General features: G+C 38.3%; 1 protein-coding gene across 4 annotated transcripts in view; it reads right to left on the reverse strand.

The window, feature by feature from the left end:
* Positions 1-22,180, reverse strand: part of cacna1bb (calcium channel, voltage-dependent, N type, alpha 1B subunit, b) — a 228,589-nt gene that overhangs the window by 9,477 nt on the left and 196,932 nt on the right. For 2 of the 4 annotated variants that reach the window (XM_080876258.1, XM_080876256.1), the window contains exons 36-47: positions 20,701-20,792; positions 20,427-20,577; positions 19,714-19,841; positions 16,648-16,744; positions 9,260-9,365; positions 9,028-9,135; positions 8,402-8,511; positions 6,588-6,751; positions 5,988-6,117; positions 5,791-5,901; positions 2,601-2,639; positions 46-310 (exon numbers count right to left, since the gene is read on the reverse strand). In XM_080876258.1, coding sequence (XP_080732384.1) covers positions 46-310; positions 2,601-2,639; positions 5,791-5,901; positions 5,988-6,117; positions 6,588-6,751; positions 8,402-8,511; positions 9,028-9,135; positions 9,260-9,365; positions 16,648-16,744; positions 19,714-19,841; positions 20,427-20,577; positions 20,701-20,792 — 1,501 coding nt within the window. Of the gene's footprint in view, positions 1-45; positions 311-2,600; positions 2,640-5,790; positions 5,902-5,987; positions 6,118-6,587; positions 6,752-8,401; positions 8,512-9,027; positions 9,136-9,259; positions 9,366-14,496; positions 14,594-16,647; positions 16,745-19,713; positions 19,842-20,426; positions 20,578-20,700; positions 20,793-22,180 lie in introns of all 4 variants that reach the window. The other 2 variants (XM_080876257.1, XM_080876259.1) reach the window with 1 other exon arrangement.

Raw genomic sequence — 22,180 nt, forward strand, 5'->3', positions numbered from 1 at the left:
TTTCAAGTAACTTGACCAACACTGCATATAATAAGAATGCCTCACCAACGGTGCTGGATGGCTGCACTGATGCAGCTCTATCCAGAGACTTCTGCTTCTTGTCTTTGTCCTTATCCCTGCGTCTATGGCAGCGGTGATGGTGGTGATGGTGGTGGGCTCTGTCTTGGCCCTGGACCTGGCCCATCCCTCCAGAGGACTGAGCCTGACCGGGGCGTTCCAGGTCATAGTCCTTCAGCCCGACATCCTGGTAATAGTGCTGTGGTGTCAGCGAGGATGCTGAGCGCTTTATTGGACTGAGGTCCACAATCGGCTGAGAAGGGAAGACAGGTGTGTTATGAGACTAGAGCGCGTGAAGCTGGAAGTAGTTGTTTTTACCCAAATCAATTTTAGTAAATCACCAAAAATATGCACAACACACAATGAGACAGCCTTTTGTTTAAAGACTGACATTCGATCCCATCTACTCAAAGCACAGATGTTAAAAAAATTAACAAGAAGGAACAAAAATCTGTCACACAACTTGAAGCTACTGGACTTCACTAGCAACTCTGTTAGTGAACAAAGAAAAGGTGGGGGTGGTGACACTGGCTCTGTGGCATTTTATTCTTTTCCCAAGAGGGTACATCGAACTTTACAAAGAATGTAAATAATGAGTCAATTACTACAAGGTTAGCCTCAAATTAAGGTTGTGGCAGCTTGGGCTGTCAAAATATCAAGTTACTCTGTATTATTGTGGCTAAAGAAATTTATGATCAGGATTATATCTGGGAAAAAGTGATTTTGTTTGTACAGCTTGACTTTTTCATGGTGCTTTGTCTCTTTTTGTAAATGAATTATGTTAGAAATGCCTGTATAGAGGAGATGAGAAAGTCAATAACTGTAACTAGCTAATTACAGTGTCTTGTGCTTGTGCTTTTGTTTATTATCCACTGTTTTTAAATTCCACTACATTGTGAATACCCAGTGCCCAAGTGACAACTTATTGTATCGTTTTTAGCCATCAGGCCTAAAATTTAGTTGCTTGTTGCTTTGCTTTACTCCCCATTGAAAACAGACATTCCAACCAACAGCTATATCTTAATCTAATTACTCACATCCATGTGAAGATGATCCAGACACTCATATTTTGCCAAAATATGGCCATGTACACCCAAAGATAGTTTACCTGTGCTACATTCAACCAAAACATGCTGGAAACACAGTACTGATGTATCAGTAGTTGTGATTAACTTTACAGAGACATTAGTATTATAAGTATTTATGTCTGTGTCTGCCTGATTAAAATAATTTTCCTTTTTGCTCTGTTTTGGGTCTACCGTACCAGCGCCTGAGAAAATAGGCTCATTAGCTGCTTAGTGAGCCATTATTTTTTACCAGACAGCCTATAATATGTAGTGTTTAAAGCAGAATTATATAGAGGTGTGTTGCTTTAAATTTGCACAGTCATCCTTTATTTTCCCTGAAGTACTTTGAATAAATGCCTGGAGGACAGTGACACTCTCTCCAACAAAGTCTTACCTTACTGACCAGTACAGCTACCAGGTAACTTGTGTGATAGGAAGCTGGAACAGCAGCTGAGTTACAACCCCACCTGCTGGTTACTGTGTAGATTTTATTTAATTATTTTAGCCAATCAAAAACATTGTCTTTAATCATACTGTAAGCCCACTAAAAACAGATAAACACGGTTGGTGGATAAACGTTTTTTTCTTTCATTTCTTCTTTATTTTTTTGTACATTGGTTGCTGCTTTCACAGGCAGGAATAGGTTGGACGTGCTGTTCTTTTTGTTCCTACCTCACAGTCTAGCCTGTAGCAACAGTCACACAACAATATCACAACACTGCCAACAAAATAAAATCTAAATCATATTACCAAGTCAGTTTATCTAGTCCACAGTCTTAAAATCTTACCTCTTAGATTAGTGGTATAATCTCTCAATTCTTCCTGTCTCTATTCACACCACTGGAAGAAACAGTGATGTGATAGAAAGGTTTTCTGTCTTTTAACAGAGAACATGCCTTCAACTAAGAGGCTATAAAAGATTCGATTTTGTCTGGAAAAATAAGATTTTAAGACCAAACATGACAACAAATGACAGATAAAGTTGGAGAAGGTTTTAAAAAGAAAACCTTTTAGATAGCAGAAAAGCAGCAGTACTGTCTCAACCTTGTGTTTCTTTTTTAAAGATCACACTAACTCACAAGCAAAAACTACACACTAGATAACAACACTTACATACATACACCCATTTTTACCAAAGTGTAGTACTGTACTGCTGTAACAAATACTGAAAAGCAGGACAGAGTGCTTGACATACCTCAGTTAAACATACAAATGCTTTTTCTGGGTATGTTTAACGGCTAATACTGGGTTTTAATGTGTCTACTGTGTCTATGAACAGGCTAATGGGATGAGCAGTTATTAAACTGTGAGGTGGGGGGTCATTTTATCAATGATGGTGGGGAGGGTGTGAACTCCTGTGATGAGAGGAGCACATGGAGGTAAACAGACATGAGAAAAGAAGAAAAAGAAGAGGGTGTGGACAAGAGGAGGAGAGAGGAGAAGAAAGAGAGGTGTGGCACAACAGGTGGTACATACTGCCAGGTGGGTCCCAGGGGCGTGGCGAGGGTGGCTCCGCTATCAGACAGCACACACAAGAGGAGGTGGGCAAAACATTAGCAGTGAGCATCGAAATCAGGAGAAAGGGAAGACAGAAAAGGAGAGCAGAATCTGAAGAAGGATGAGTCAGTTGATATTCTGCCTTATATTTCTGTCAATGAAAAGACCAAAACCAACAATGTGTTCATCCTGCTTGTCAACGCACACATGTGTCATCATTACCAGACAGAGACATCGACTGTATGGAAACTACCACAAAATGTGGTTTTTAGTCATTTTAATACTTAACGGCTGTCTGTATGTAGACAGGAGGAAACAGTCACGTGATAGAAAGTCTTTCAAACTTTTAATACTGAAAAAGTAAAAGGTTAGATTTTGTCTGGAAAAACAACAAATGGCAGATATGTGTCATTTGTATAAAGCCACAAACTTGTGTAGCTGATATCAGGCATAGCATTAGTTTTATACAAGCCATGGAGACCAGATCAGCTATGTCAGCTGATCTCAATGACAACACACTTTTTCTTTCCTTCTTCACATTTAAATGGCAAATCTCACATCAATGCCACGTCTGTTGTCATTGATACCCACTTTGTTTTGTATAGGGGCCTCACTGCAGCTCTCTCTGCCTCTGGCTGCAATATCATGCCATGCCATCAAGTCGAAATTATTGCAGATGGAATAACAATCTTCTTTTTGATCAAAGCGATCCGGACTCCTGACTGAAATGAAGGCTGAGTTCAAAGATGGATGTAGTAGGAACTCACTGAATACTTTGGTCTGAGCATAAGCATGGTGATGGGCACTGCAGCTGGTGTGAATCATGTCCTGAATTTGAAATTAACTTTGCCCATATGTGTGGTGGCTCACAGTAGCGTATGGTGTTCAGGTGGGAGGAGAGGATCTAACAGGGGGGAGGTGCTCAAAACCAGGCTTAGGGGTGATGAGAATGTCTTATAACATGTTCTGCTCAATCTGCTGCCAGTCTTATGATTTTTTTGCAATAAGAATAAGGTGCAGTCGATGTGTTCAAATGCTTTTAAAAGACAATTAAGTAGAAAAGTGTACAAAATTGTCTCTTTATCATGTGTTCACATTGTTCTGCTTTGCGACTTCCAAGAGAAGCTGCTTCTTCTGTAATGTTGCCTCCTTGGAGTATTTTTATTTACCACAAACTCATGTATATTTCACTTCACTAAGCCCTATTGCAACCGGCACCTCTGTATGTACACCAGCTACATTTGACATTATTTTGTGTCTTTAAAAACATTAAAAGAGCATCAAAAATGTGACATTTGCAGTATTTACTCATACTTGATTCATCTTTGCTCTAAAAACAAGTATTAGAAAAAGTGTTAAATATTAATCGATCAACTTGCACATTGTTGGGTTTGATCCTTTGCAAAAACGTCTTAACAGAAATGAAAAACAGAGTAACTCCAGCCTGGTCCGTTAAAATAGAGAGAGCGTGAGAAATCAAAATGCAACATAAACATAAGGAAAGCACATGTTACGTGTTGTGGAAGAGAGCAGAACGACAGAGACAGACACACAAACGCAGACAGGCAAACGGCAAGGCTAAACTGACAAGATCTGACAGGTGGAAAAATCCAGAAACACAGAAATGATGGACAGAAAATTTATCTTAACATGACATCCAAATGCAGCAGCCACGAGCAGCTACTGTAACTCACAAACGTGAAATAATTAATAATGGTTGCTAAAAAAGTGCATGTCATAAAAATGAACAAATTAGTGCAGTCACGCAAAACTCAGACGTTCTTGTAGGTGAGCGTGATTACAGTAATTATCATAAAAATGTAAGAAAATTATAGGACTTTAAAATTTCAACTAGACCAGTCAGTACCAAACTGGTTTCCTTGACAACAAGCCAGTTTGATTTTTATGCCAGCTTTTTCAATCTGCATCGCAAAAACAAAAACTGAAAGATACCTAATTTTAATGTTATATAATAATCATGCAGCATATGGTTTATGACCTTTTTTAATATAACTATGTAAAGTGTTAACATTTGTCTCTAAATTGACTGCACTACGGTCACATGACTTCACCACCTAACCTCCTATGTTAGCTATGATATAGCTTCTCATTCAGCTGTTTGGTAGCAGACCTATTTTTATGTTCTAGAATGAAATGCGTAGTGTATTTAATGTAAAATCTTTGAAGTTTACATTAAATACACTTATCAATTCATGCATTTAACAAAAAACTCGCTGTTTTAGCGACAACTGAACTGGAGTAACTGGTGCAAAATGTCAAATCATTTCTGGGTTTTAAGACCCATCCCTGCAGCACTCTACACTCATAGAAATGCATATTATAAAATACTTTATTTTAGTGTTTGGTCGCAGGAGATATAAACTTAAAGTTAAACATCTTAGGTAATGTGCTTAGCTGTTTCCATTCAGACATTTACAAAAGAAAAGCATTACTGTCATGTCTGTGCATTATGTGAGCTTTTAATATCTGAGACGTCATATCTAAGGTTTATCTATCACTTTTCTTTAAAAGAGATTTCAAGCTTGTCATGCTTTAAGAACTCTCAGTGCTGTATCTCATCTGGTTATTGCCTTGGTAATATCATTGCCTTTTATACATCAGTACAAATTAACAAAACCTTATATCGCATCAAAGGTAGAGTAATTGTTGTTTCTACACTGGATGCATTTTAGTTAATGGATTTGGTAACGAGCGAGCTATGATCAAAGTACAGAAACCAAAAAATTAGACACAGTATTTTATAGTTCCAAATATTTTTGTCCCTGCCAGGTGTGATAGCTCCTCTCAGTTAGTGTGAAGCTGCTTCCTGTTAACTAATTTCCTCTATCTGCATATTTATTGTATCTTTTATTCTTTACACATCTCCATGCTGAATTTCCTCCTTGGTAAAATATCTGAAATTCTCAGGGGAGGTCAACAGGCTGAATTGATGCGGACTGACAGAGAGCCACTGCTTCCGGCTGCATTCTCTAACCAGTAACCCTTCAGCAGCCCATCAGCCTTTTTCAGTCCATTTTATCTAAAAAAAAAAAAAAGTTGCACAATTTCTGGACTAAAACAAGAATCTAGAAAACAAAAAAGTATTGTAAGATTCTTCCTGTGAGTAGTAAAACAAGAGGCATGACCTCATGAGCACCAGAGAGCTTACGTAGTATTCAGCATTTAGTCGGGGAAGAGAGGCTGCTCTGCAGTGACCTTCCAGGCTGGGATATGCCTCTGCATCTGAAGTGTTCTCCACCTGCTTCAGTTCAACCTGTTCCTAAAGGAAAGACAACACAGGCATAAGTGCATATACTTAGAGTGTATGTTATATAATAAACATTTTAATGACTGTGATTTTTTTACCTGAGGTCTTGTTAAATTTTGCACATCCTCCGACTGGCCTCTCTGCAGCTTTCTTCGACTTTTGGGCCTCTGTGAAGCCTGAGAAACATCTCCAGACTGGGAATGTTTTATGGCAGTCCTGTGGTTGAGTCTGTGCAAGAAAAAAAAGACTCTGACTGTAATATCGGATGCTGTCAGCAGTGCAGTGTCAAGGAGGTTTTACTTCAGGTCTGTAGTTTAATTCCAGTCATTCTGAGCCTGCTGGATTCAGATGAACTCATTGATTTCAGTTTGATTTCCTCAAATAAAACTGTAAACAATTCAAACCCTGCTAGGTTATAATGGCCAGGGATGTGGTTGAATATGAACAGGAAAAAGAAATCAAAATAACTCAATCTGGCTGCCGTTGTATCTGGTTTGCCTGCAAATGTTTCACAGATCAACAGTTTATGGCTTTTTCTGAGCATCTGTTTGTGCAACGTGCATCGTGTGGAGAACCCCGAACAATCTGAGTCAGCTGTCTAATGAGGGAGTAATTCTTTGCAATGATATTCTTTGCAATGCTGATGACTCCCAGCTTGTCATTCCTTCATTTGGAACGACATAGATAAAGTCACTTACATTGTGTCCTTGTTAATCAAGGTGTTGGTGTTGGTAGCTGTCGAGGCCTCTGGTTTCTTTTCAGGCTCAGGTGAGAGGACTTGTTTGGGCCTGGAGAACGGTGGTTCTATTTCCTGTATGTGAGTGAATGGCAGTACAGGACGGAACAAGGACCCCAATTTACTCTGGAGAAAGAAGGATAGCATAGAGTTGACAAAACATCAGTGGAGAAAATATTAAAGCTAGTATAATTATATTTAAATCTACTTATTAACACATCTAACACGTACAAAGGTTAATGCTATAGACTATTTTTTTCATCTTGATTATGAGCCAGCCAACCATCATTTCCTAACAGGGCATGTATTGAAACACGTGCAAAAAGGCATGCAAATATTTAAGGCAAAAACAGAATTTGTATAGTTTTATCAAGGTTGAAAGTCAGTATTTGGTACAACCACCTTTATTCTTTAACACAGCTTGAACTCTCTAAGACAAACTTTCTTCAACTAGTCTTCAGAAATAGTTCTCCGGGCTTCTTGAAAGACACTGAAAGCTCTTATTTGGATGTTGGCAGATGATCCCACACTGCTTCAATACTGTTGGGGTCTGGGCTCCTCTGAGGCCGATTCATGACTGATAGTGTTTCATTGTGTGTTTTTCTATCCAGGTATGCTTTTACTGCACTGGCATTGTGTTTGGGATCATTATCCTGCTGAAAAATGAAGCCACTCCCAATCAAGTGCTTTCCAGATGTTAATGCATGATGGATCAAAATCTGATGTTACTTTTCTGATTTCATCAGATTTGACCACACCCCATACACCACTGGCTTAAATGCAAAGAAACTGAGCAATGACAGAGCCTTTAATGTGTTTTACAGATGGCTGTAGACACTCACTGTTGTCCTCCAATTGTCCGTTTCCAGTGCAGTGTAAGTGTTTTGCTAATAGTTCCTTTGGAACAGTTTGATATTGGGCATTTAGTGGGAAATGGGATCGAATTATGTGTTTTTGTTACCGATTGCTAGTAACAAAGTGCCTATACATACAACTAAAAACATAAAGAAGAAGGGGCGGCTCAAGACTTTTACACAGCAACGTAAATGCAACTAAACAAAACCAAAATCTGTAAAACCAAAAGACTAGGTGGTAGAGTTCTGTGATAATTCTCATCATTATAGACGACACTTTCAAACAACCTGATTTTAAAAAAATCCCTTTTCTGAATTCAAATAGCAGCAGCTTTGTTTCTTTCCCTTTCCTTTTACTTGAATCCTTCAATTTGGCAAATATCAAAAATCAATGTGTCAAGAAATACTCTGAAGACAAGTCTAAAAAGGACCAAAAGACGGAAGGAATTCAAGAGGCAAGGATACCAAAGAAAGGCGACCTTTAATTTTAACATGAATAAACAGGAAGGAACAAAAAACCCAGAAACAGCCTGAAGCAAACAAACAAAAGTGAAGCTTGGCAAACAAAAGCATGGGAAGTGACTAAGGCTGGATGATCAGGAAAAACTACACAAAAATAATATAACCTCACAATGACTTAGAATAAAACTGGAAAGAAACAATGGAGATAAACACACAGTGGGACGCAAACAGGTTGGATAAAGAAGAGGGTACACAGGCTGCTAAACAGATGGACTGACATCTAACCAGGGGAACAGGGGACTATAAATACACAAGGAACAAACATGAAACAGGTGCAACCAGTGAGGGCAAGGCAGACAATGGGTGTGACCAAATAATCTCATTTGCTTAGGATTTTTTCTAACTGGATGAAGTGAGCTGGAGATAATAACGCATGGCTGAATTTTGCTTCGTGATGTACCTGAGGTCCATCTGAAGAATTCTGCTGCTGGAGTCTCTTAGCACGATTCTGCTTATAGAAGTCGTAGATCATTAGAGCCGCATAGACTTTCCCCACAGTCAGCTCGTTATCTAGAAGAGACAAGTGAGAGACAGTTCCTCCAAGTAAGCAGCAGATGGCGACAGAGGAGCAGCAACTCGGGGGTGAGACTGCAACAGTTTGCAGCAGGATTACTCGAGCAAACCAAAAGAAAACACACGGCAACAAAAACTAATCATCTTATGAAGTAGTTAGTACACAGTCCACTAGTGACTAGGTAACCGTACAGTGATTTTTAACTTTTTATGGCGAGTATGTCTTCACAACAGATGTGTTTCTCTTTAATGTTCTCACCACAGTAGACACCTTTTTTTTTAACTTTAAAAACTAAAATCTGTATATCTCAATAACAGAATTTATTTTATCATTTTAAACTGTTTGTTTTCTTTAATCTAGCCTAACTTTCAAGCTCAAGCAAGAGTGATAAGATAGAAGGAAACAGCCATAGCAAAAACAAAACTTAAAAGGTAAAGTGAGTAAAAATAAAAACCATATAACCAGCAAGAACTAGTAAATCCCATCAAAACCCGCACACAGCTGTAGCTCACATTTATGCGGCGTCACCAGCAGGTCCATGGTCTTCTGTGACAAGTTGGGCCACACTCGGTTTATTTCCCTCTTCAGGTCAGCATCGCACAAACGCTGTGCCAGCAAGCCTGAGGATGAGCCCACAAACATGTCACATCGCATCTGCACCAGAGAGTTCAGCGCCATTCACATTCACATCAAAGCTGTCAGGGCAGCTGCAAGGGATTCTGGCTTTTGTAGTTTTAGTCTCACCAGATGCCAGCTTGATCTCCAGGGCTGTGCGAATCAAGGCCATCAGGGTGGAGGTGAAATGCACTGTGTTGTCATCTGCAATTGGCATGTTCATCTTCACCAATCGCTACACAACAAATTAAAGGATTGCTTATCAATGCTGGATATATCTCATTTTAAAAGATTAAGAAACACCAGAACAACAAAGATTTGTTTTCATTAACTGGTATGATGATCTACAGTTACATGCTGTGGCAGCAAATAATGATTCATGACTATGTTATTTAATATAGACAAGAGATGCCCATCACAACAGATAGAACAGAAAAATGCAGCAAATGCATCGACTAGAGAATCGTTAGTGAGTAAAAGAGTAAATATTTGGGGTGAGGTTAATAAAATAATTTTTGACTCCTATGTTTACTGTAAAATTAAAGTAAAAATGCAAAAAAAAATATTTGAAAAAAGATAAATCAGTCATCACTTTGAATTATTTTAGTCCATCCAAATAAAGATTCACCCTTTTTTGCCACAACCTAACAGCAGTAAACAGAGCCGTTTATGGCTGCTGTCGTTGCTACGAGACTGCTACGTGGCACAGTTCTCCAAAAACCGAAAATATGATTAACTTATAATGCTAAGCACTGTGAGCCTTCACTGCTGTTGCTGCTGCTGGAAACATGCAGCAGCATGTCCTTCGTTCTCGAAATAGTCACTTAAGGAGGAGAAAGGAAAGGTCGCTGGTTGGCATGCAGCTCTTTAATCAGTTTGACAGAAAAACCAACCATCAAAATGTTAATGTGCTGAAAATGCTGCAAAAGATAAAAATCAAGCTGATATTTTCTATGTGCTTATGGTCTGTGGGGTTTATTCCTGCTATAATGTCCTAAAAACACTGAGCAAGGAACAGAAGACGGGGAATTTTGTTTAAAAAAATACACAAAAAAGGTCCTCGCTTGGTGTATTTAACTTTCACTGAAGCTGCACATTAATTTTATCTGAACATTCAAATGCTTTTTGCCATAGACTGTACATAAAACTTATACACAGCCATTATCACTCAACAGTTAATGAGATTATTTTGTGAAACTTCAAACTCAGCAATTTTGCTGTTGCCGTATTGCCATTTCAAAACTGGATGACTGAGTAGCAGACCTGACTGAAACCAGTGTTTGAGATGACACACTTCCTTTTGCATTCATAGTTCCCCCTGGTGGTCACAGGAAAGAATGCAGGTTTAAGGCACTACATCCATCTTTTATATACATTCTATGGTTCTGTGGTTTCACTTGTCCTCCATCACTTTAGGGCTAAATTACCTTATAGTTACATTACAATAGATACTTTTTTCTATAAGGAAAAAAAGTCCAAGTCAAATTTTAGTAAAATTAAAAACTGCATCAACTTTCACTCTGTATTTTTCTCCTACTTGTTCACACCGAACCTGTAATGGTTCTATTTTCTAAATAAAGAATCCAGAGCACCATTTTACTACAGTGATAAATTATTATTGTTCTATGTGAGAACAATGTGAATCTATTTAAATTGGAAATTTGTTTATAATACAGCTTCCACAACCTCAATTTGTCAGCACCATCAAAATGAGAATATTGGTTGGTTTAAACCAGTCAACCATTTCCAATCAGCTGGCTTCCAAACCTTTTTTTAATGATAAGTTTCTTTGTCTTGAAACATGAAAGAACAGGTCACTGCACCAGCATAAAAGAAATTAAATTTCACTTAGTTCTGGAAAGCCTTGCTGACATAATAAACTAATTAACTAATGATGACATTGATTATTACTTTTAATAGTTTAATGGCAGATTCTGAGGATTTGCTGCTTTTCTCTGTTTCATATTGTTCAAAATTGATTGTATTTATAAATCTAGACAAAATTGGCACTTACAATGCAAGCTTCAGGTCCACTCTCAATACTTTCAAATTAAAAAGTATTTAAAATTGCTATTAGTAGCAATTGCTTGGCAGCGCTAAATATCAAATTTTAAAAAACAAACAACCATTTTAAAGAACGTTCACTGAATTAATTTTTCATCCATTGTAAAAAAGAAGAAACCAGCCAGCATAAATCCATGCCAGTGCAGCAATGCAATGATTCATGTACACATGCATTGATGAATATATAATAGGGGTGGTGGAAGCATGCATGTATTGCATGTATGACTTTGAACTGCAACTGGAGAAAGTTCAGAGACAGCAGAAAAACAGGAAAGCTATAATTGATGGTTTTCACTTTCTTCAAGTGAAATGGACACAACACAGATATACAGAAAGAAGATGAAGAGATGGAGCGATTAGAGGCGAGTAAGAGGAGAATGAGGAGGAGGAGGGGGAGTTAGTGCCTGGACTGTAGAAAACATTGACACATATGAAGTCTTGCTTCTGTAGTTCTCAGAAACAGACTGAATAAGAATAAAAGCTGAAGACACAAGATGAAGAAACACACCATCAAAAAGGTGCTAGATGCTGTTATGCAGAAAACATACGTGCAAAGACATAAGCTGCACATATACACAGAAAAAGAAATCCTCAGAGAGGATACAATGTCTAAAGGGAGAGTGATGCTTTGCCTAAAGTCAGAACATAAAAGTGTAAACTAACGGGTAAGAGGGACAACTGTGACTAGGATGATAACGCGTTCTTTAGAAACAAAGGGAGGTTAACAAAGAGTGTGATCAACAGCAAAGTGGTGGGAGTGAAGAAATAGAAAAAAATGGAAATGGGAAAGATAAAAATGCTAGCCTTGCTCTCAAGTGGACCGCTGCTCTCGCTTTGTTCATGTCTTTCCCTTCCGATTCACAAAAACAAGAGTTATATTTGGAGATGCAGCCACATCAGACCCAGACATTTTTAACTGGGGCAAGGGCAGGGCTGCTTTAAATCTGATTCATTTCGACAGTTGCGCACATACTGGAACCACTCACATTAAGTCTGCATGCTAAGAGGTTAGCAGCCAGCACAGGGACTACCTGAGGATTGTCGAGGTATATACATATACTTGACTCCCACTTGAGAAGGATAAAAGGTGTTCTAATCACAGGACACATGGGAAAGGCTCCGTTATTCCGTTCAGTGATAAGATGATGGTGAAAATGTTTTAAAATGACTCATTTTGCAGGAATGAGAGATTCCTCAATAAATCCTTTTTAGCACATGAATCCAGATGGGATCCTTCAAGAAAAAAATTGCTAAATATTCTCTCTCTTTTTACAATTTTTTTTTCCATAAACCAGTAGTGATGGGATTTCCGGCTCTTTTTAGAGAACCGGCTCTTTCAGCTCCAAACTGGCTCTTCGGGTTGTTTTGTTGCTTTAATAAATTTATTATTAACAATAATATAAAATTATGCACAAAAGGAATTACTTTTTTTTTTACTATTTATATATGTTTATATATAAATATATGCGGTGGCCCCTAGAGACAAAACACGTACAAACTCCAAAACACATTTCTAGCGTTAACTTAACTTCAAAGCAGAGCTACTAGATCACTTAAATTACACAATTGAAAGCATGTGTGTATTGTTTGTGTATTTATACACAGGCACTCATATATATTCAAATAATTAAAAAAAAAATTCATTCACCTGTTACTACCACACACCAAATCCGGTCGTTGGTACTTGCTGGCTTGTGTAGCCACTAGGTAACAAAAGCTCAACACTGTGCCCAGCATCCTGGAGCACTTCTGTTGTCTTTTGTACGTGTTTTGAGTTTTTACGTGTTTTGGAGTTCGTACGTGCTTTGTCTCTAGGGGCCACCGTAAATATACTTTTATTTATTCACTCCACATAAAATGTTATAAATAAATCATATAATACAAAAACCAGCTATTCACATTTCAACTTTTAACTATTTAAATTTTCAGCTTTTTCCTTTTAAACAAATTTAAAGTGAAACAACACAAAACACTGCAAACCACAACACAATTAAATATAAATTATAATATGAAAACAAAAAGAAGATGCATATTCTCTGTCATATGGGCCTGCATGACTGACTTTCTGAATCCTTTATCATCTGCAACTGAAAATAGTTGTGGATGATTACTATACCTTTCTAATGTGACGTTGTTGTCCCTGGCTCTCTTTCTCTCTCCCTCCCGCTCTGTTCCTGTGCTACAGCGCAAAGCACAAAGCTCGCGTGCTGAGTGAAGAGGCTATGGTTTAACAAATCACCAAATCTGGTACAATTTTCTCTATATGAACATAAAGTGTCAACCGGATTTCACCAAAGCCATCAGGAAAAGAAATCTAATTTAATGGTGATTTATCTGGATGTTGTCATCCCTTAAGACCTTTTGGAAACCTGGCAGATAATCAAAACACCAGGTTGTTTTTTTTTTACCATTTATCTTGTGGGGTATATCTTTAAAGGTATTTTCTTGATCTTACAGACATCAACAGTATTTCCAAAGTAACAAAATAATTGTCTGGGGAACAACCCGTTCTCTTATTCACTGAGTGTTTGTGTGGATCTTTGCACCCCTTTTTTCTTTTAAACCAAACATTTCCAGATGCAGATGACCCACAGCTGGATTATCCTACAGGTTGTCTGTTACTTGCTACTTGACCAAATCACAGAATGGCATGCATTAAGTTCATAAATGGTGTTCAGTCTCCACTAATCCTTGAGAAAAATGTCTCATCCAAATGGCTAGATGTTCTTTCCTCACAAGCTAGTCGCTATCTTTATTTTTCTGTTAATTGGTGCTTGGCAGATGGTGTACAGTGGATTTAGCAGAGCGTGTTCGCTGAAAACAGCAACCTGCTGCTGGAAACAGGGGTGCCAAGACAGCCATAAAACCAAAACAATAAGCAAAAGCTCTGTGGAGTTGCAGAATACATAATGTGGTGTCAACATAGAAAGTAACGACAGGTTTAACTATCAAACAGAAAAAAAAACATATTTTAGTTGATGCTGATGCCATTTTAATAACCAATACCTCCTATTTTCCAATGGAGAATTTGTGAATATGATGCTTTCCTCATCTCCCTGATTTATTTCTATTTATTACTGTTGCCTGGCCCTCTAGAGCAGACGAACAAAATGCACAGAAAACCCTCACAGAACAGGACAAGAGAGCCACACAAGTACACAGAAAGAACATCAGAACAGCAGGCCAGAAGATACCAGCTTTGACACACTGACAGAAGCCTGAAGATGTTTGACAGGTGAGCACAGGCAACCTGCGGTGGCTGCAGGAAGAAGGGATAAGGAAGGAGGAAGATGCGATTCTACCTTATAGGCGACTCGGGGCGGACATTTCTTTCCCAAACCTAGTGGAGGGGACATGTCCCGAAGCATCTCGTACATATCCCGGTAAGCTATGCGGCCACTTGTCAGGGAAAGGTTGGTAGGAGACCATGGAAGGAAGGATGAAGTTTCCCCAGGTGAGGAGGTGGAGTGGTAAAAGAAGAATGGGAAGTTATAACAGAAAGTGGCCAAACCAAAAAAAAAAAAAAGAGAAGGGAGAGGAAACACAGAAATCCTTGTTAATAAGATTTCCAGGATATGATGACCAGGAATGCCATCCTAGATGAATTTACAGATTCAGGAATGGATTCCAGAGAAGGAAGGAGGGGAGGATGATCCAGAGGATTGCCTGTACAAAGATGAAAGGTTCCCAGTGGAAGGTATGCTTTAACAAATCTGAGTACATTTTTCTTTAAAGGAATACTCCTTGAAAAAACAATCTGTTTCAAGTAAATATTACTGCCTGTAACAAATTTTTAAAAGGCGAATGTAGAAAGTTTGAAGGCTACTTTACAAAAGCTGCAATGACATTATATTATATTATTTAAATAAATGCAGAAGTACCTGAAGACATTTATAAGAATAGTTTGGTGTACTTCCTTTCTTCTTTTCCACAATTCTGGGTAAGTGTAATATATTATCTATAAATCATAATCTGAAGCGGCCATTACCAGCGGTACAAACAGTTGACAGGGTGTATTTCTGCAGTAGCCAGGGCGCACGTGAAGAGATTTACTAAACTAGTCTTAAAAAATAAACAAGTGTAGTGGAAGAGTTAAGATGTTCTCATACCTAGAGCTGGATTACTCCAGTCTGACTCAGTTGACCCGGCTACTCTGCTGTATCACATGATACATACATTTATGGTTATATAGCTACAGCGTTTAGCTCAAACCTGTAGCATACAGCTGGTAGTTGAGTCAGATCGAGGTCGGGCCACGTTCTCACCATAACAGAATGTCTCTAGAGTGCATTTGGGAGGGGACAATCCAAGGGTTTTAGTGTTTCTATGGTTTTGATCTGCCTGAGCACAACTATTGTGTTCATGTGTGCACAAATCAACTGAATAGCACCAACTATGAAGATACCAAAGAGTAATGGATAAGCAGCTGTTATGGACTACCAAAATAAATGCATAAATTATTTAAACAGATTTTTAAAAATGATCAAAAAGTAATTAAAAACATTTTCACTAAAAACATTGCCAGCAGTTGCTATTGGTAGCTAAAAGTATGTAAACTGAAAATAAAACATCTTAGCTAAATAATCTTTTACAGATAAAAAAGATTAATTGTTAGATGAGACATGTATAAGATAAACATAAGGTTAAAATAGCTAAATAAGGTTATTAATGAAAAATTGGACATGATTACCTAAAACTATGGATAGAAACTATAGAGATGGAAATTGTTTGCAAATGAGAGATGAATGAAACATTACGTTAAATATATGAATTTAAATAAATAATTGTCACCTAAGCAGAACAGATGGATAGAATAATTGGCTAAAATTATAGTTAACAGTTCAAATTTATTAGCAAGTTGTTAGATAAAGTCTGATAGTTTTTCGTGAGCTTAATGTCATTTATGCAGCCAAGAGTAAATGGGTACTTGAACATTTCAAAATTGATTTTAAATTTGAAATCAACAGTTTTGATGACGTCCAGGGCTCCTTAGGTGCCATGAAACTTAACATCTATGAATGTGTCTGATCTAAAACTTAAAATTTTTCAGTTTCACCTCTTAAGTTGGTGCTTATGAATCAAAAACGAGATGTTCAGTGGAGTATTCCTTTAACATGCACTCTTTTTCTGCATGCTAAGAGACAACAGCAGTAACCAAAGTGGAAACAAAGCACACAATGCTCTCGTTGTCACTCTTCTTTCACTTCTGTGTTTAGAAGCAGGAAAATATCTTAGACATGGCATCTGATGCCTTCCGTTTGAGGCTGACATGCTGCGTTGTTTCCTGCACTCGCCATGGTTACCTGCCGGCTGGTTAGTGGAGGATCGATGAGCATTTGTATGCATGTGTGTTCAGGTCATTCTCTGGCACCCCAGTGAATGAGAAGAGACACTGACAGTCTGAAACCATCACAGTCCCTTAAAAAACAAAAGGACTGTGGGGGAGGGCAAACCTTATAAGCCACCCTGCTGGGGCACTTCTTCCCCAGGCCCAGAGGAGGCGAGATAAAATGCAACAATTTGTACATATCCCGATAGCATATTCTCCCGCTGAAAGAGATGAGACATATTCGAGAGGTTAGGTTAAAGGTTATTCCATTTTATCTATTCATATTGATCTATTATCAGTCAGTGGACATTAACGAATAACTGTCAAGAAGAGGCAGTTAGAAGAAAAACAAATACAGCACAGGATCTTCATTGTTCAGTTTGTTTTACACTTCTCTTTTTTATACATCAGTGGATTTTTATTTTTTGGGGGGGGGAGAATTAAAAATGTGCAATGTGGCATAAATTCTGTAAGCTGCTGGTGCTACAAATTTGTCAGTACAACTATATACACTTATTGGCTGCTTATTAGTTATGATATTCTGTTGTCCAATTTTGGTGAGCCTGTGTGAACTGATAACTGACAGAAGTGGCATCCAGTGTGGTCTACTGCTGCTGTAGCCCATCTCTTCAAGGTTCTCCTGTGTTCCCACCAGGGAAGATCTTCTGCATAACATATATTCTTCATACTGGTTGTGACAAGTGGTTATCTGAGTTACTGTTGCTTTTCTATCAGTTTGACCCAATCTAACCATTCTCTCTGAGCTCTGGCGTCAACAAGCTGTTTTCACCCAGACAACTGCCACTCACTGGATGTTCTCCCTTTCTCAGACCGCTCTCTGCAAAACCTAGAGATGGTTGAGAGAGAAAATTCCAGGAGATCAGCAGTTTCTGAAATACCAGCATTTTTAGCACCAACAACAATGTTCAAATTGACTTATACAGTGGGATGCAAAAGTTTAGGCAACCTTGTTAATAGTCATTATTTTCCTGTATAAATCGTTGGTTGTTACAATACAAAAATATCAGTTAAATATATCATATAGGAGACACACACAGTGATATTTAAGAGGTGAAATGAAGTTTATTGGATTTACAGAAAGTGTGCAATACTTGGTTAAACAAAATCAGGCAGGTGCATAAATTTGGGCACTGTTGTCATTTTATTGATTCCAAAACCTTTAGAACTAATTATTGGAACTCAAATCGGCTTGGTAAGCTCAGTGACCCCTGACCTACATACACAGGTCAATCCAATAATGAGAAAGAGTATTTAAGGGGGTCAATTGTAAGTTTCTCTCCTCTTTTAATTTTTTCTGAAGAGTAGCAACATGGGGTCTCAAAACAACTCTCAAATGACCTGAAGACAAAGATTGTTCACCATCATGGTTTAGGGGAAGGAAAGAAAGCTGTCTCAGAGATTTGGACAAGCCAGCTTCATTCTGGAATAAGGTGCTGTGGACTGATGAAACTAAAATTGAGTTATTTGGGCATACCAAGGGGCGTTATGCATGGAGGAAAACGAACACAGCATTCCAAGAAAAACACCTGCTACCTACAGTAAAATATGGTGGTGGTTCCATGATGCTGTGGGGCTGTGTGGCCAGTGCAGGGACTGGGAATCTTGTCAAAGTTGAGGGACACATGGATTCCACTCAGTATCAGCAGATTCTGGAGACCAATGTCCAGGAATCAGTGACAAAGCTGAAGCTGCGCCGGGGCTGGATCTTTCAACAAGACAACGACCCGAAACACTGCTCAAAATCCACTAAGGCATTCATGCAGAGGAACAAGTACAATGTTCTGGAATCTCAGTCCCCAGACCTGAATATTATTGAAAATCTGTGGTGTGAGTTAAAGAGAGCTGTCCATGCTCAGAAGCCACCAAACCTGAATGAACTAGAGATGTTTTGTAAAGAGGAATGGTCCAAAATACCTTCAACCACAATCCAGACTCTCATTGGAACCTACAGGAAGCGTTTAGAGGCTGTAATTTCTGCAAAAGGCAGATCTACTAAATATTGATTTCATTTCTTTTTTTGGTGCCCAAATTTATGCACCTGCCTGATTTTGTTTAACCAAGTATTGCACACTTTCTGTAAATCCAATAAACTTAATTTCACTTCTTAAAAATCACTGTGTGTGTCTCCTGTATGATATATTTAACTGACATTTTTTATTGTAACAACCAACGATTTATACAGGAAAATAATGACTATTAACAAGGTTGCCCAAACTTTTGCATCCCACTGTATCACTTCTCCCGATTCTGATGTTCAGTTTTAATTTCAGGAATTCAGTGAGTATAGATTTTTGTTTTTGTTCAAAAAGTAGTTGAATTGTGTTTTGATAGTGACATGTTTCATTAAAGATGATCATAGTTTTTCAATAAAAATCAAAAGCCTGATTTTAAATTTCCCCCACAAGCTGGACTCTGGACTTCCAACTTGGTTTCACTGTGGAGGGATACAGAATACCGTAACCGGTGGCGAGAGGTGGATCTCACCAATTTTGATAAAAGCTGAAAACAATAAGCCTTAAATGTACTGACATAAAGAGAAGTTGTAGCAGTGGAGAATAAGCTGAATGTTACTGTAGGCACTTCTGAGAGCAGCTCATTTATATTCAAAGGAATAAATAATATTTCCTCCCCCGTAATGTCTGTCAGGTGATGATGATTTCATATTTCTCATCTCTCCTGGAGTCCCGACTCACTGACAAGGCTCCTGTGAAGCTTTCGTTAAAACTTAAGGAGCCTTTCATAATCTGAGACAGATTACTGTCTCACTCAAAACTTTTATAGTGTTTTATTAAAGGTAAACTGCTTCTGGTTGGTGTAAAGAGCAGCGAGGGTCGTGGCATGAACCTGTATTCCCCAACTGGATAGCTAGAAATAGTCTCTCTTCACACCACAGTGAGAGACTGAGTCGCTTTGGAGCTTATCAGCGAGGAGAGCTGAGTGGACGCCGAGTGGAACTCTGGATTTGCATGCATCAGTCCAACCAAAAGAGGGGATTGTCACCAGCTTCAGCCCAAACTCTGGGCTCAAGCTCAGAGTTATCCAGCTGGGACACAGAAGTCAATCTGAGACTGTTCTGCTTCCTAACTTGGCTTCCTTTCAAATGAAAACCACCTTTACCACTTCCTAACACTGGGGAGTAAAATGTAGCAAAGTCAGAAAAGGCTCCTACCAAGCAGCAGGGTCATACTCTGCCCACACACGTATGAATTCATCAAGGTGATGAGGCCCCAGGATGGAGGCGTCCCTGGTAAGGTACTCAAAATTGTCCATGATGACCGCAACAAAGAGGTTCAACATCTGGTAAATGACATCACAGTAAAGTGAAATAAATTGCATACATGTTGATTAATAGGAACATTGGTATTAATTTAAGCTATTACCTAAACTTTTTTTTTTTTAAACTGCACAGTACTGTGGTGATTATATAGCCTATGCATTCTTCTTTAAAGGAATGCTTTACACATTCATTAAAAAACACATATTTATATTACTAGATAACATTTTGTTATGCATGCATTTAATTTTATCCATTCTCTGTATAAATTGGAGAGTTCAAAATTAGCTTTGCTACCAACTTTATTGCCTCATATTGGCAACACTACTGGGCTATTAAAGGCAATAATCAGGTCTTATAAAAATGTTCTATGAATGTATTTGTCTGTGTCACTGAATTAGATTTATGAAAAGAGCATAAAAAGCAGTTAAACAGACTGTTATCTACAGGGGTTTGTATCCTCAGCAGCACCTCATTTACATTTAATTCCTATTGTTCTCTTTAACTCGCTGTTACTTGCAGCATTCTTCTGAGACTTTCAGAATAAGAACATTAAACGTCTGGAAAACGTATGTCGATGAAAACACGCAGTAGGACGAGGTATTTACCAGAAAGGAGCAGAGGAAGATGAAGGAGACAAAGTAGAAATAGGCAAAGTCACTGCCACACTCGTCTCCTGCAGTTCCCGAGAGCTTATCGCACGGCCGGTTACTGAGGCATGCTAGCATGATCTCATGCCACGCCTCGCCTGTTGCGCTCCTGAAAGATGCACAAGTAAAGATACAGGAGTGAAAAGTGAATGTGAGTGCTTGAGTTAGTTTGACCCAAAATCATTGGATTATCTGAGCTGCCAGAACTATTAGAGCATGGAAGCAGGGTTACCTGAAGAGAAGGGTCAAGGCCTGGAAAAAGGTCTGGAAGTTGTTGTGGTGGTTTATGGCGTTCTCCTCATTCAGCTCAATGTTACCAAACACCTGCAGCAACAAAGGAGGTGTTATAGATTATGTGAACTGTTTTTAACCCAATAATTTAAATTATAAGAAACCCCTGTAGTACAAACCAAGGTCGTTGAAAAGCATTTTTTCTCAGTCTTACTCTGGTCCTTTATAAAAACCTGTGTTATAATATTAGCTGTAAGAAATATACTTGGTAAGAGATTTATGAATTATAACCCAAAGTCAAATAAACACATGAGGCTTCGGCTGATTTCACAGCAGAAGGCTCAGCTGGATGGAGATTATACATTTCCCGCCCTACACTGAGTTGCGTGTTCAGACCTGTGACATTGCTATGTAAGACTTACATGTAAAACTATGTCCCTCTCTTTTCCGTATATATAATGCATTATTTATATTAAATGCCCCAGTTGTTGTCACATTGTAGAAATGTTGAAAATGTGTTTCACATTCAATTATAATCTGCCAATAAACAGTATACTTACAATTCCCAGTGTGGACCTTTCTGTCTTTGTTAAGTTTCTTCACTGAATATAATAGGTACTAATGGATGCCATAAACAGTGGTTTATGGATGTAATTTGAATATGAAATATAATTATATTGTGGCCTTGTACAAACTGCTTTTGTAAGCCAATAAAGCTAGAGCTAATTTTCCTTCTTTGTGTATATACGTTATCTGTCATTAACTGTGTAATGTTGCGTGCATTGCAACTACTTATTGCATACATTGTGCAGATACAGGCTTATAATTTATCTCAAGCATTACTCGTTTATGCTATGTCAGCATAGTTTAATGCAAATGTCGTTCCAGGAAACCATTTCTGACCTGAACTGGAACTGAATGGCAGACACAAAGAGAGTAGATAGCTGTCATAACTCATGGTTATCCTGGTGTCAGTCCAATAAAACATCCCAGAGGCCTTTTTAAAATATTTATTTGCCTCATGGCAAGTCCATCCTGCTGACCTATAAACACCAGCTGCTATACCCAGGAGACCCGTGATAGCAGTCACCTATGCAGGTAGCATCTTGTCCATCCATTTTTTCAGGAAAAACATATTGGAATCCTTTATATCAGCTGCCTCAAAAATAAAGAATAATCCACTCTGAAAACACATTTAGTCTGTGCTTAAGTTTATAATGTAATATCTTTACCAGGACTGTATCAAAAGTGTAGAAAACAGTCATATAGCAATGCCAGACACATTTTTCTTGTGGTTGCTGTACATGACAAAATGCATTAAATTTAAAGAACACAGGAAACATCTGGGAAGGTAGCATTTATCCAGCACAGAAGTTCTGTTAGTCTGCAGTCAACAACGACTATTAATCAATTATATTCAAGCTGCAGCGTCAGTGGCTGAAAAATGAAGTGTCACGCTGAAGTGTTACAAACTGCAGTTC

Source organism: Rhamphochromis sp. 'chilingali' (assembly GCF_963969265.1).
Source record: "Rhamphochromis sp. 'chilingali' genome assembly, chromosome: 2".
NCBI classification, from domain to species: Eukaryota; Metazoa; Chordata; class Actinopteri; order Cichliformes; family Cichlidae; genus Rhamphochromis; species Rhamphochromis sp. 'chilingali'.